Source organism: Brachionichthys hirsutus, chromosome 8, assembly GCF_040956055.1.
Source record: "Brachionichthys hirsutus isolate HB-005 chromosome 8, CSIRO-AGI_Bhir_v1, whole genome shotgun sequence".
NCBI lineage: Eukaryota > Metazoa > Chordata > Actinopteri > Lophiiformes > Brachionichthyidae > Brachionichthys > Brachionichthys hirsutus.
Genome location: NC_090904.1, coordinates 2,586,736 through 2,600,769, shown reverse-complemented (window position 1 = coordinate 2,600,769; position 14,034 = coordinate 2,586,736). Strand labels below are relative to the sequence as shown.

General features: G+C 44.6%; 1 protein-coding gene across 1 annotated transcript; it reads left to right on the top strand.

Moving 5' to 3' along the window:
- Window positions 1-5,218, top strand: im:7151449 (complement decay-accelerating factor). Its single transcript, XM_068742855.1, has 12 exons — window positions 1-82; window positions 768-953; window positions 1,033-1,132; window positions 1,583-1,653; window positions 1,780-1,962; window positions 2,752-2,805; window positions 2,921-3,013; window positions 3,880-3,900; window positions 4,000-4,041; window positions 4,129-4,180; window positions 4,302-4,328; window positions 5,040-5,218. Exons 1-12 carry the CDS (start codon window positions 1-3, stop codon window positions 5,071-5,073), a joined length of 945 nt encoding a protein of 314 aa, XP_068598956.1. The 3' UTR covers window positions 5,074-5,218.
- The last annotated feature ends 8,816 nt before the right edge of the window (window positions 5,219-14,034 follow it).

The window sequence follows — 14,034 nt, the reverse complement described above, 5'->3', positions numbered from 1 at the left end:
ATGGACGTTTTACCGGAGTCCCGCGGACGACGAAGAGTCGGAGCGCTGCTGTTAACGTGCCTCTTCATCATGAAGGCAGCAGGTCAGTCGCCCCGGGGGGGTGCGCGTTTGCCGTCAGCTGCTCGGAAGCAGAGCTGCTGCTTCAGTCAGAATGTTATTAAAAATAAATGTTTAATTTCTCGTTGAGTTAGAATTTTTTTTCAATATAATTTCTAACAGTAGATGTTAAACTTTATGATGCATCTGCGCTTTCAATTGAAAACCGGTACCTGGAGTTCCTCGTCGCCTTCCAGCGCCTCAAGCATCAGGGAGTAAAACAAAGTGTGTAACAGAGAGGACTTTTATTTTGTAAGCCTGGATGACCTTCCAGGGCTCGGAGGTGAATCTTCCTCATGCATTTGTCGTATTCGCTAGAAAAATAACCGCAGATGCTTCAACCTTTAAGAAGATAAACGCCGAGTTGTTCCGTTTTCAAATAAACCTTTTATTGCATTTTTACTGGAATATAACCCTTTATATAAAAAAAACAAAAGGTAAAGCGTCAGTTGACGCACCTTCCAGTTAGGTTCACGGGCAAAACGCTCTCCAAACAATAAGGCCGGCGAAATCGCCATGACGACCTGACAATGAGCGGGTTGGAGGATGCACTTTGACACACACACACTTGAGGTTCTTCATCTCCATCACTACGATGCGAAGGGGAACGCGCAGACCGGACGCTTCGGCGATGAAGTCACCGTCAGGCTGTTTCTTTCTTTGCGTCTCAGCTGACTGTCCTAAACCTCAGTCGCGGGGAAACTCCGTTCTGACCAACGAAGCCCTTCTCATGAACGACTTTCCCGGGGGCTCCAACGTCTCCTTCGAGTGCGCAAACGGCTACGTTCAGGAGCGCGGCGACGGGATCGCCGTCTGCGCCGACGGCCTCTGGAGCGAGCCTGATCTCGTGTGCAGAAGTGAGTCCTGGTTTGGCTTTCATTGTTACCTCGGCAGTCGCTTTCACAACGTTACAACGTCTTCTTTGTCTCCCCACAGAGAAGGACTGCGGCCCCCCCAGACCTCAGCCCAACATGAGCTTCAATATCAGCACCGGAACACTTTTCACCGACGTGATAAAAGTGGTTTGTGAAAAAGGGTGAGTCTGAAACACTGGGCCAATGAAGAAAGAGGACGCTTCCGTGGATTTGTCTTTCCAGATTACGTCTTCGCGTTGCGTCATGGTTTCGCTGATTAGGAACGCGGCGCTCATCACAGAGGAAGAGTTGTTCATATACAGTTCTTGTTTAACTCTTTGAGTGCCAGCCATTTTCAGCTCAGAGTGCCCCAGAATATTCTTTACTATGACGATGAACCCGGTGAAGGACGAACGTCTCCCCTTTCTTCCTACCGTCTTCCGTTCCGGAGTTAGTGGCCGTTGAAGAGAGGCAGATTTCAATGTCAGGGTTTGGGTTTCAAACACGTCTTTAGACGTGAACGGGACTCAAAGAGTTAAATGCTGCCTTTCTAACGCATGAGTAAGCCTTTATTTATTTCCCGTCAGGTGAAATGAATGTCTCTATAATATGTTTTCCTCCTTTTTAAACAGCTACCAGGTGTCTGGGTCCAGCTACAAACAGTGCTACGCTTCAGGGTGGACGGGAAGAGCCAAGTGTGAAAGTAAATGTTTCTTGTTTTGCATTCGGACGCTAAATGTCCGCTGCGTTCGGACAACATTTCTCCTCCCCCTCCTCCTCCTCCTCCGTGTCTTTATGTGACTCTAAATTCCTCTGTCCCATTCCTCAGTCGTAACATGTGACCCACCTGCTGAGATAGCCCATGGCATCGCGTCGTGGGGATCGCAAGATGACCCAAAATATGGGGAAACCGTACAGTATGTCTGCAATGCAGGATACGCCCCCTTCGGTAACGGCAGCATTGTGTGCGGTGAAACTGGAGAATATGATTCCCAGCCTCCTGAATGCAAAGGTGAGCGACCTCCATCCATACTCAATGCATTACTGGGGGGGCGGGGGGGGGGTCTTTCATCCAACCTTCGGTTCCCAGTCATTTCACTGCAAACCTGAGAAGCAGCTTGCAGACGCTGATAAAGCCGTTATCAGCAACGGTCAGCGTTCGAGTCAGAGGAGACATCCGGCGTCCAATCCGATGGCAAAAAGCACAACTTCTACCCCCTCCCCCCCCATGATTAAATATCTTATTTCATATTTTAAACCAACATTTGCTAATCAGCAGCTTAATGTATGCATGTTTTGGATGCCCAGTCAAGCCTATGCACGTTTCAAAGCTCTGTTTGGGTTTCGTTAGCGCAGTAGAATGACTGGCAAATCGTGGACTGCTGGAAAATTAAATAAATCACAATAATAAATCACTCTGGAAACCATGGGGGGGGGCTTTCTGCGAGCATGTATTCTGGGATAGGCTCCGCCGTGACCCGGTATTGGACGAAGCGGGAATGAATCATGACATGCAAAGCCTTTTGTCCATGTTTATGTACGATCTAACATATTCAAGTCCAGCTCAGATACTGCAAAGCAAAGACAATTCATCTCCACACACATTTCTGCCTCGACGTCCCGTCCTCCAACTGGCGCTCGTCGCTGCGCTCGCTGTATTTGTACGCTGACCGCTGCACTAGAACGTTACCGATGCATTTCATTTGTTTCCGCATCCTTCATGTGAAAATAAACGACTCATGAGTACTTTATTTTACAATAACAATGATCCCTCACTGCTTGTTCGTCGGTGTGACAATAGAGGACAGAAGTGCTACAGATAAGGTCGGACCACGGAGCACGCCGCCGGCCAAAGGTACAGAAATCATTCAAATGATTTGTACAGGAGACTTTATAGATAACTTACCAATATATATATAAATGTAACTTCTCTTTGCATTTTGACAACGTGACTATTTTCCTTGTCGCAGTGGCGCCCACATCGATAGCCACACCCACGGGTCCCAGAGACAAAGCCATCACAACCAGCTCAGCGCCAACCGGCTCGCCGTTAGCACATACAGGTACAGGAATTCACCTCAGAGCCTGCTCACCTGCTTATCAGTCTGTTCAAAGATTTGTCAAATAAATCGCTGACAAATTAGGATGGAGCGACATCCAGTGTAAAATCAGAAAAGCATCATTTCAAGGTGTCCTTGAGGTCCTGTTTCTAGTTTCTAAACTATCGGTCATCAGAGGACGACGGCCATCATAATGTTTTTGCTGCTACGATTCGAGGGTTTGTTTGTGTTTTCTATCGTTTCAAGGTAATTGGTAGAAGTAGTTCAATTCAATTTTATTTCTATAGCGCCAGATCACAACAGAAAGTTATCTCGAGGCTCTTTACGGGATTAGCAGGGAAAGACAGAACCCAACTTTTGACCCACAAGAGCAAGAACTTTGGCGACAGAAGCAAGGAAAAACTTCCCTTTAACCGGAAGAAACCTTGAACAGAACATCCCAAAGTTTGTTCCGACATGTCTGCGTAGGTTCTCAGTAATCCAGGTAAATCACGATGAGCAAAAAAGTCAACTGGACTTGTTCAAGTTAGATAGAAGACGTTTCACCTCTCATCCAAGAGGCCTCTTCAGTTCTGAGAGACTGGTAGAGCGTTTAGATACTTATACTCTCGTTGTAGCAGAAAACAAAGAAGGGGCCGAAACCACCAAGGCAATCAGACTCCCCATGAGTATTAGCAATTCCTTTATGAATGTGAATGCTAATGCTCCCTGGCAGTCATGAAACCTGACTAACGACTCACCTAAAGTCATTTTCATCCAAAAGGTGAAGAGTCATTGTAATCACTTTACAATATCAGTTGTTGTCCGGCCTGTTTGTCTCTGGCGTTGTGCATGGATGTTATGCTGATGACTCTGTCCTATACTTGCAGACAGTCATGACAGGTTTGCAGGTACTAAGAAGGACGTTGGTGAGTCATTGAATCTCAGGCCTATCAAAGTACTGGTGGGTAATTATTCATGCTCTGCCTCTAACGTTGCGTGTCTTTCAGGATATATGCCTTTCATAGTCGCCGTGATATGTGTTTCATTAGGTAATACAATAGAGCACAATATCTTCTTTTAAATTCACCAACCAATCAGTTTTGTGGTTGAAATGAAGTGAAATGTTCTCTCTGCAGCTTTTTGTATCGTCGCCATCGTTTTAAGCAGGTTTCTCCTGAGGCGAAAAGGGTGAGCTCTGATATTTTCCTGCAGCGTTTTGATGCATGAGTCTTGATTATTAATGCTTCTCATCCTCTTTGTCTCTTTGCACCTGACCCTTTTGATTGCACGGTAACACACTGGTCTGTAGTAGCACATCCTCATCAAGCCATACGCAGTAAGTTGTGCATAGCTGATTGCAGCAGGTTGAGATTTTGCACTACAATTTAGACTTTCCCAGAAATCTGTTTCTTGACCCGAGCTTAGAAATGAGGGAGGTCATCAGGAAATCCTGGCCGAAAAACCAGCTGTGTGCTCAATCATCATCAGAAAAAAAGCTGCCCTCAGGCCAGGAAGATTCAGGATGCCTTTCAGAATCAGTTTCATAACATGTACATGAATATAAATATTTAGAATATAGATGATTTATATTGTATAAATCTATAATCTGAATGTGACTTGTGTGACGCTAGCAGCCCGAGGGTGAAAAAACATTATTAGCCTTGTAAAATGCAACACACACACACACACACCATTATAATACTATACTAACATTGCAGAATGCTAATGAGATATCCAATTCAAACTTTTAACCAACAAAAACCTTAACAAATAACATAATTGATTGGTTCTGACACCAATTCCTTATTTGATGGCACTTATAGCTCATATGACACCAGAGAAGATCTGAAGCCGGAGTTATTACACTTCCAAAATCTTTAGATTCCCTGCCTGACCAAGGTACCCGTTCACCGTTACTAAGAACTATGCATTTATTAACCGAAATGCCATCCAAACATGCCGATTGGCTATCGATCACTTTGCTTCTTTGAGCCTAAGATAATGTATAAAAGGAAAATGCCTATCCCCCTCCCCCCCTTCTCCCCAGCTTGTCTCTGCCCTCAGCACCGGCACCGCTGTGAGTGGATCTGGGTCTGGCAGCATCTGGGACTGAAGAGGCCGAGCCGACGGAGGGCAAAGGGCAACTCGCTCTCACGCTACTGCACTTCAAATGCCAAAGCAGTTAATTCGACAGCAATATCCAACAATCAAAGCACTTTTTTGTGATGATGTAATTTTTTTTATTTTTTACTGCCTCATTATTTTAACTATTGTAAATAATTCCGAGAGTACAGTCGTATACTGTTGCTGCTTTATGCATTATTTATAAACTGGAATAAACGCTTTAACAGCAGGTCCGTTTGTGCCTTTATTCATAAGTATGGAAGCCTTTTGGAAACGTGGCCAATTCAGTCTGCAGAATGTGGCGAAGATACAATCGGCGGCGTTCTTCACCCCCAGACTTTTCCCTCTGTCTATTGTTCTGGAGAAGATAATAGGAACAAGAGAACTTAACCGAGTATCTGCCGTAAAGGAACTGAGTAACGCAACCAACCATAAAAGTTGTGAGCAGAGTTTCTCAGGGGAGCGATCAAAATGTTGAACGGAATCTTGAACCAGTAGAGCAGAAACCTGAATGAGACTAAACTTTCATTTCAGCTAAGATTTTATGAAGAAAATGTCGATTCTAATTCACTTTGGTGCTGCAGCTCGCCTCAATGGGCAACCTAGTGGTTGACTTCACACTTCTGGAAGCAGTAAAGATGATCCCAGTGGGGGTGTTAACCAGTACCGAGGAAAGGCCCCCTAATAAAATGGCTTTACCCTCCTCTGGTCGGCTGCTGTGCCGGAGGTGCTAGCGGCGCCCTCGTGGGATCAGCAGGAAGGCTTTCCTGTTTCCACTTCAAAAGAGTTCACAAGCAAACTCATCACGTTTGGTCAGATTTCCAGTTAAAGGTTTAGATGTATTAAAAAAGTGCTCTGATGAGATGTGCAAACTGTAAGTGAAAGCTGTGGCTCAACAGAATGTGCCCTCGTTCATCTCGGTTTGGTGGACGGACAGTGTCTCGCCAGCGAGGAGGGGGGTTTCCAGCAACGCTGGTGGCGGGCAGGAATCATCCCGTCCTCAAAAAAAACAAAAACACCAGCCCCTGGAAAAAGAAAGCCTTTGTGTTGCTCGCTGTTTTTCAGGCTTTTAACGACACGTCAGTGACTCAAGCGGGAATTCCTCTGATGTTCTTTATATTTGTGTTTTTGTGACTCATTTCCAAGTAAATTTACTCGAACAACAATGAAGCGAACTTCCTCATCAGATGTTTTCCGGAACACGATCTTTGCCGGGACGCAGTGGCGGATGGTCAAGGCCTTCTCTGCTGGCCTAACATAACCAGAGGTCAAGAAAACATAATCATATTTATGATAAAAGTCAATTTAATTTTATGTATACATATATATATACGATAGCCAATCAGATCACGAGTTGGTGACAATAAGACCTTCCTGCAGGGCTCACGTTGAAGGTCAATAACGCGTCCTGTGATTGGCTGTGATTAGAGTTGATAGACAGTTGCGATAGCCAATCAGATGCATAATCAACAGGAAGTGCACAACTATTTCTGCGTTTTTAACCCACAATGGCCGAAGGAGGGGAAAGTGTGGATTTGGTTGTGGATATTCTTGAAAGGCCATTTCTCCGGAGCTAGCTAACCCATCCCAGGCGGGGAAAGGGTTTGTTGGCCACTTCCAGGCTTCAAACTACGAGCGTTAGTCCTGGCTTACAGCTTCCGAGGGTCGCTGCAAATTGTTCTGCTGGGAATGCCTTTTGTTCGCAAGGGATCGATTTAATGTTTGGAGCAACACTGGATTTAGGAACTTTAAGAAAGGAGAATGGATTTTGTTTTCAAATAACTGTTTTGGGGGACAGCCGTTTTGGTGAGTACCAACATTTTATTTATTTAACATGATAACGAAATAAAATCACAGATGTACTGCAAATGCAATGTGTGTAAATAATGTGGCGCACCGGTGCAGCTGTGTGATTGTAGTGGAAGTACACAACGAGAAAAATGTGGCCGTTGTGTTGCGGTCTTTCTTATATTAAACCGCAAGTTTGCAATTTAAAGCTTGCCTATTCTTGGTGGACTTATTAAAACTTTTTGGACAAATACTGTTAAATTCCCTTTTATTTATAACTTTGATAGTACCACGTAAGTTTTAATTGCTGATGCAGTTTATTGATTTTTAAATACTCCGGAAAAAATGTCCCGTGTTGTACACGATTGAGGTGATGCAACACCCAGGAGTTGTAGTGCGTAAGTGTGTGTTTGTGTATTATTTCTCCAGCCGTGGTGTCATAAATGATGGTATTATGAGGGATATTTATTCAAGTCGGACTAAGTAGGACTTCACTGAATGCCTAGGTGTAAAATGCACCGCCCGCCACTGCCGGGACGTCATTAACAATATGTCACAGAGCAACGAGATTCATGTTGTTTTTGTTTTTTAAAGCCTGCACGCTGCACATGCTCCTGTAAATACCTAACATCTGGATGAATCCACATCTGGATGCATGTTTACGTCTCCAAATTTCAAGTCAATCAATCAAACAGTTTTTGAAATATTTTGCTCCGAACCACAAAAGTATATATTATAGGGAACTTTCTGTGGAAAGACAGGAGGCAGAGCTAGAAGTGGCGGAGATGAAGATGAGGAGGTTCTCCTTGGGAGTGACCAGGTTGGATTCAATTCAATTTTATTTCTATAGTGCCAGATCACAACAGAAAGTTATCTCAAGGCACTTTACAGGTCTGTAAAGATCTGCAGGGAAAGACAGAACCCAACTTGACCCAAGGAGGTAAGGAAAAACTTCCCTTTAACAGGCAGAAACCGGACAGAACCTAAGGCTCATGGTGGTCGGCCATCTGTCTGACCGGCTGGGTTGAGAGAGAGAGAGAGAGAGAGAGAGAGAAAGAGAAACAGGATGGCCGGTCAGAATGAAGAGGGATGTTTCATCCATCCCTCTTCATTCTGCCTCTTCTGCCACTTTTCCTGTTTCCCATGCCCTTCTGACTTCTGCCTTCTACCCTTTCACGCCGGATTCTCCAGCCATCCGTCCATCCGTGGGCTCCGCCGGCAGGACGAGCACACTATGGGAAGGCTGCTAGTTCATCACAGAGTCAACACAAAGGACAAACAACAACAACAACAGCAACAACACAGTAAGTTTCTGTTGTTTCGCCGAGTCGGGATTTACCTGCTTTATGAGCTGTCCTTCAGCTGTGCAGTAAAGTCGCGCTGCATTGCCCCGTGCACATGAGATTAATGTGAGTTAGAACATGCTCCCTATTAAATGTACAAGGACAAACAATTTATTTAAGTGTCATCAGAATGACCTTTGTATATTTGCATATTTCATTTCTGGGCAATATAAATATATCAATGCTTTTTGAGGCTTTTTTCTTGGATAAATTCCTTTTAATATCAAAAATCAAGCGTTCTCTCGCAGGAAGTTTGACATTATTTACAGATGGACTGATGAACCATTCCACTTTGTAACTCTGTGATCAATACTTTGGTCAATACCGTCTGTGTAGGAGGAAATTCATCCATCACACACAGAATACTCCACTTTCATACCAAATGGTCGAGCATTTACTGGTGCAGGAAATCTCCGACAACGTGAAGCAACTTTCTGCAGAGACCAGATCCAAAAACTGTGTGGCTTTCATGATTCACGTAATGACAGTGAACCCGTGATTGCGCTCACACTCAATGCGGTGCGTGTGGTGACACGGCTGGATTTACCAAGGGGGAAAAACAGAAAAACCAAGAAGAACCTGTGAGGAGGGAGGCGGGAGATCTCACGCTTCAAGGCAGACTAGCTCCAAACTTCAGAGCAGATGTTGAGCATGAATCCTTGATCGCCAGCGCAGCAGAGATCTCAAAGTAAATGTTTGCATGCTTGTAATAGAGTTGCTCTTAATGCAAGTATATTTACCATCGTGGGGGATCATTTCTACTTGTGTGCACGAGTTCAGTGATGAAACGGGCGTGTCGGCTGTATTTCAACCGGCTTGCACAGACACACAATGTAATTTACATTTCTGTCATCCTCTGACGTGAAGAGCAAACTGTTTGTGTTGCGCCGGGGCGAACTGGCTCGGTTTAAAACTCCACATCTGTTGCAGAACAACCAGCCGGTTTGGAATAAAGACCAACAAAGCATTATTTCAAAGGCATCGTCACGGCAACATGGAGAGTCCAGAGCAGAGGAGCCTTATTCCGGCGGCTAGTCTGGGACTTACCGTCTCTGACCAGGTGTCAGGATCTCCTTTTCATCTGTCTCAACACCAGGAGGCCTCGCCTCCTTAACGGGGACAGATTATGACAAATCCACTTTTCCCATGTTTCTACACTATTATGGCGGGGTTGGGTCCTTAACCAAAAACTAAATAAACCATCCAGTCAATCCTGCGTAGTTTGTGTAGTTCTGTAATCAAGTACAGAAACGCTTCTGGAAGAAATCTCTCTTACTGTGAAGTCATCGTATGAAAACGTGCACGAGATGATAGAGCGGTTTGAGACAGAAATGACAGACACTGTCCTGCAGCAGCTGTTTGGGAACTGCGTTGACTTGTGGAAAAAGGGTATAATATGGGACCTTTAATGTTCAGGTGCAGCACAAGTTACAGAGGAGGTGAACGACTTGAAAATAACTTGAAATTGCTTCAATTGGGCATCAAAGTTGATCAAAGTCTTCATTCATTGCTGAACTCGATCAAGAAAATACCTTTATTTTTAGAACAATATCAAGTTCTGATAATGGTTTAAGTGTGAATCCATATACTGGGGGAATGTTTTAATGTTTGTGAAGGTCACCATACCAGGGGACCGTTGCCTTTAGGTCCACTAACATAACGGGGAAACTGAATCGCCCCAGCAGAGGTTCAAATATAACCTCATCCTCTCGGTAGCTAAAGAAGAGATGACCAAGAAGTCAGCAATGACACTGAGTAGCATTTAACATGACGTGCTAGCATTAGCTAATATAGGAAACCACTTTTCTTTTAATATTAGATTCTCATAGTTCTTCCATGCTATGGTTTTGACGTCGGCCCTCCTCCCACATCTGCTGAGTTTCAAGCCCGTCTGGATGTGCCTCTGAGATACGAGTCCCGCTCCCCGTATCACCGTGAGGCAGGCACGGTGAGTCCGAGTAGGGCTGGGCAGAATCGAGATGTGATCCTGCTGCTCTCCTCTTGAGTCACGGCATTAAATAGATCGGGAAGTGTGCTGTTTTCTTATTAGCTGTTTCTATAGCAACATCATCATGCTATGAATATTAATCCTTGCCCACTGGGCCTCTCAGAGACTCTCTTCTCATAGCGAGCACGTCAGTATTTTAAGCCTTTGGGGTTTATCTTTAACTTCGCACCACAACACTACTGTCTGTTTGAAAAGGTCAGGAGGGGAGTGTGGAAATATTAGCGAGCTGTTCGTCGCAGGGCGGCTCCACAGAAAATATCAGATAAATGTGGCACGAAGTGGTGCCAGAGCTCGTTGTGGCACCTGCTGCTATTATTTTATGAATGATATAACATCATAAGCTTAAGTTAAAGTGACTCAAGGACAAATTCATTGGTTGTGGCTGGAAGTGGTTCAATGTTAACTTCTGTGTTTATATATATATATATGTATATATATATATATATATATTTATATATATATATATATATTTATATATATATATATATGTATATATATATAAACACAGTATATATTGCAAATAAATGATGTTGTTAGGGAAAAAAATACTTCCTGCCTGAATAGCCATTTATTTTGTTCATCTTCCTCTTTCTGCACATGGATACCACCGAGTTCTACGTTGAAACACATATAAAACACATACGTGTACACACAGCATGCGAAAGTATCAGAGACGGCGTTTACATTCACCTGGGCAGTGCAATCCAGTCAAAGCTCCATTCATTGATTCTGAGGGCCTCAGACGAGCAGCCCAATGCCGCCACCTGCTGGTACGTTTGTGCAGCTTCAGAAAGAAAAGCTTGGTCGACGCTTCCTCCACATTGTAACCGATTTCAAATGGTGCTAGACGTAATGGAGACTCTGAACACCAGACGAAAACGGTCAGCCCTGGAGAGAGGGGGGTCCTGAACCTGGACCGAGCCAACAACCTTCTGTCCTTCTTCTTATCATCATCATCATCATCCTCAGATATTCATCAGTGTCAATGTCAGAAAACGGCAAAACGAAACACGGTAGCATCCTGATCAATGATGTGTGTTCTTGCTCAAGGACACCGATTTCAAATGGTGCTAGATGGGATTTTATACTCTAAGACACCACCTGAAATCGGTTCCATGAGGAGGAAGCCTTTAGACGCAACACTTCAGGAAGTCCTGTCGTTCTCTGCAATAAAAAGAACAACAAATGTTACCGAATAAACGTCGCATTCACATTAACCGCTAAACAACTCGACTGTTGTTAATGACAGCGGTGTGTTAGATCCATGAGTGCGGCTGGATTTGTGTGAAGCTATGTGATAAAATTGATATTGGTTTGATTTGTCATGAGACAGATGCATGTTTAGAGGATCAATACATCATCTGCATAAATAGATAATCATTGATGTAAAGCAATAACATAAAAAAATAAAATAATGTTCTGCACCCTCATTATGTGAAGAACTGGTTTAGCTTTCTTCTGGAAGCTTTTCAAGATTCATTCATTCATTGTCCCAACCGCTTAATCCGTTATCGGGTCGCGGGCCAAACTGGACCAATCCCAGCAGTCAATGGGCGAGAGGCAGGGGACACCCTGGACAAGCCGCCAGTTCATCGCAGGCTTTTCAAGATTTAATACAAATATTCCAAACTCTTCTTCCTCCCACCACCAAAACCATGCAAATGAGTTACACTAAATTGCCCATTGCTGTGTGTGTGTGTGTGTGTGTGTGTATGTGGCCCTGTGATGAACTGGCGGCTTGTCCAGGGTGCGCCCCGCCTCTCGCCCGTTGACTGCTGGGATCGGCTCCATCACGACCTCTGACCCAGTAAAGGACGCAGCGGTTCAGAAGATTGCAATGAATGAACGAACGATAAATAATCTCAGCTTCTGGTTACTGAATGAAAATCAACAGCTGCTGACGAAAACAAAAACCTTATCGGTCAGTTCATTGGCCGATGAGCTTCTCATAAAGACTGATGTCGCCTTTTCCAGTGAAAGAAGCGCCGAGTCATGGCCATCATCTCAAAGAATGACAAACCAATCGGTGTTTGGCACTAGAAGGGCATCGTAGGAATTATTAATTAGGGTTATTATAAAATGCCCCCCCCCCCCCCCCACACACACAATGAAATAGGGTGAGCGCATCACGTTCCAACGCGCTTGGGCGTGGCTTCTTTGTTTGCTCGTGCTTGAGAGGCAGCGCCCCTCCCAGAAAGAAAAGAGAAATAACGATTGAGGTCACGTTTCCTCGTCTGTGAAAGTGGGTCAGTCTAAGAAGACGTGCACGTGTGACGGTGCAATATTCAGTCGAATAACCTGGTGAGAAGATTTCTGCTTTTCATATTTAGAAAAATGCATTTAAAAAAATGCAGAGAAGCAGAAAGGAGGCCGTTCCGGAGACTCTCACAGGGATCGTCTTGTACTCGCTCCCGTGACCTTTACCTGTTTGTTTCTAACTACCAGAGCGACGTTCCCTCCGGAGTCACGTTTCTATTCAGTACACATAATTAGAAGTTCTTCAGCCCGCCTCCCCCCCCCCCCCCCCCGTTTTGCTCGCTTCTCTCGCCAATGGTTTCGCAGCTCGTTAGGTCGACTGCTGATTCACCCATTGACCGAACAAATCTACAGGGCAAGATGCAGTTTGCTCCTCCTGTGCATCTCAATTTCACCTCCAATGCTGAGCGGTGAGAGAGAACTCCGTTTCCCATCAGGCATAGGAGCAGCAGAATTCAATTCAATTCTGTTTCATTTCTATAGCGCCAGATCAATACAGAAAGTCATCCCAAGGCTCTTTGAAGGAGTAGCAGGGAACGACAGAACCCAACTTGACCCACAAGGAAAGGCGGAGGCAAGGAAACACGTCCCTTTAACAGGCAGAAACCTTGGACAGAACCTAAGACTCATAGTGGACGGCCAACTGTCTGGACAGGCTGGGTTGAGAGAGAGAGAGAGAGAGTAGGAGCGGACAACAAAAATATTGTTACACATAGGCTGCTGAACAAGACACGGACCAAAGAGCTGCTATAAATGCTAATGCTAGCGATATGGACATCAGTGTTGACGGCCATAGGTCCAGGTTCTGCAGGACCACGGACAGAAGGACCTGCAGACAGAGACAGAAAGAGGGACAAACAGGGGGAGAGAGAGCACAAGACTACGGGAGAGAGAGAGGGATTACTGACATATATTTATAACATGGAGGCACCACACCCTGTTTTACTTCAGGAGAAAGGTGGAAATCGTCATGCCGACAGCAACGGAGCATCACATCATCCTGTTATCTCCTGGGAGACGCAGATTACAACGTCTCATAAAGCGAGACAGTTTAAATACAACTCATTCAGAAGAAAAGATACGGATCTGGGTGTTTACTTTAGTTCCATGATTAACGATAATGTCATAAAATGATAATTAAATAGTCGAGAGAGAGAGAGAGAGAGAGAGAGACCTGCTTGTCAACATCACCTTCCAGAGAATGATTCACCCCAGGAAAAATGCTGAACAGCGCCCCCTATCCGGGGGAAACGGAACTTGTTTTCATCACATCAAGTGCGCACTTTAAGCCACATCACTAATGAGGACCGACCGGAAACTTTGTGACGCAGCAAATATTCCTGTTTGTCTCACAGATAAAAGAAAAACAATAGAACAAGTGCTGCGTCGCTTCTGCGTCGTCCACTTTCTGAATTTTAATTAGTTTCAGATGACGCAAACAATCCTCCCTCTGAGCGTCGATTTGTGTCTGCGTGGGAAATAAAAGCACCTTTTCATCGTGCTTTATAAAAGACGCGTCGTTT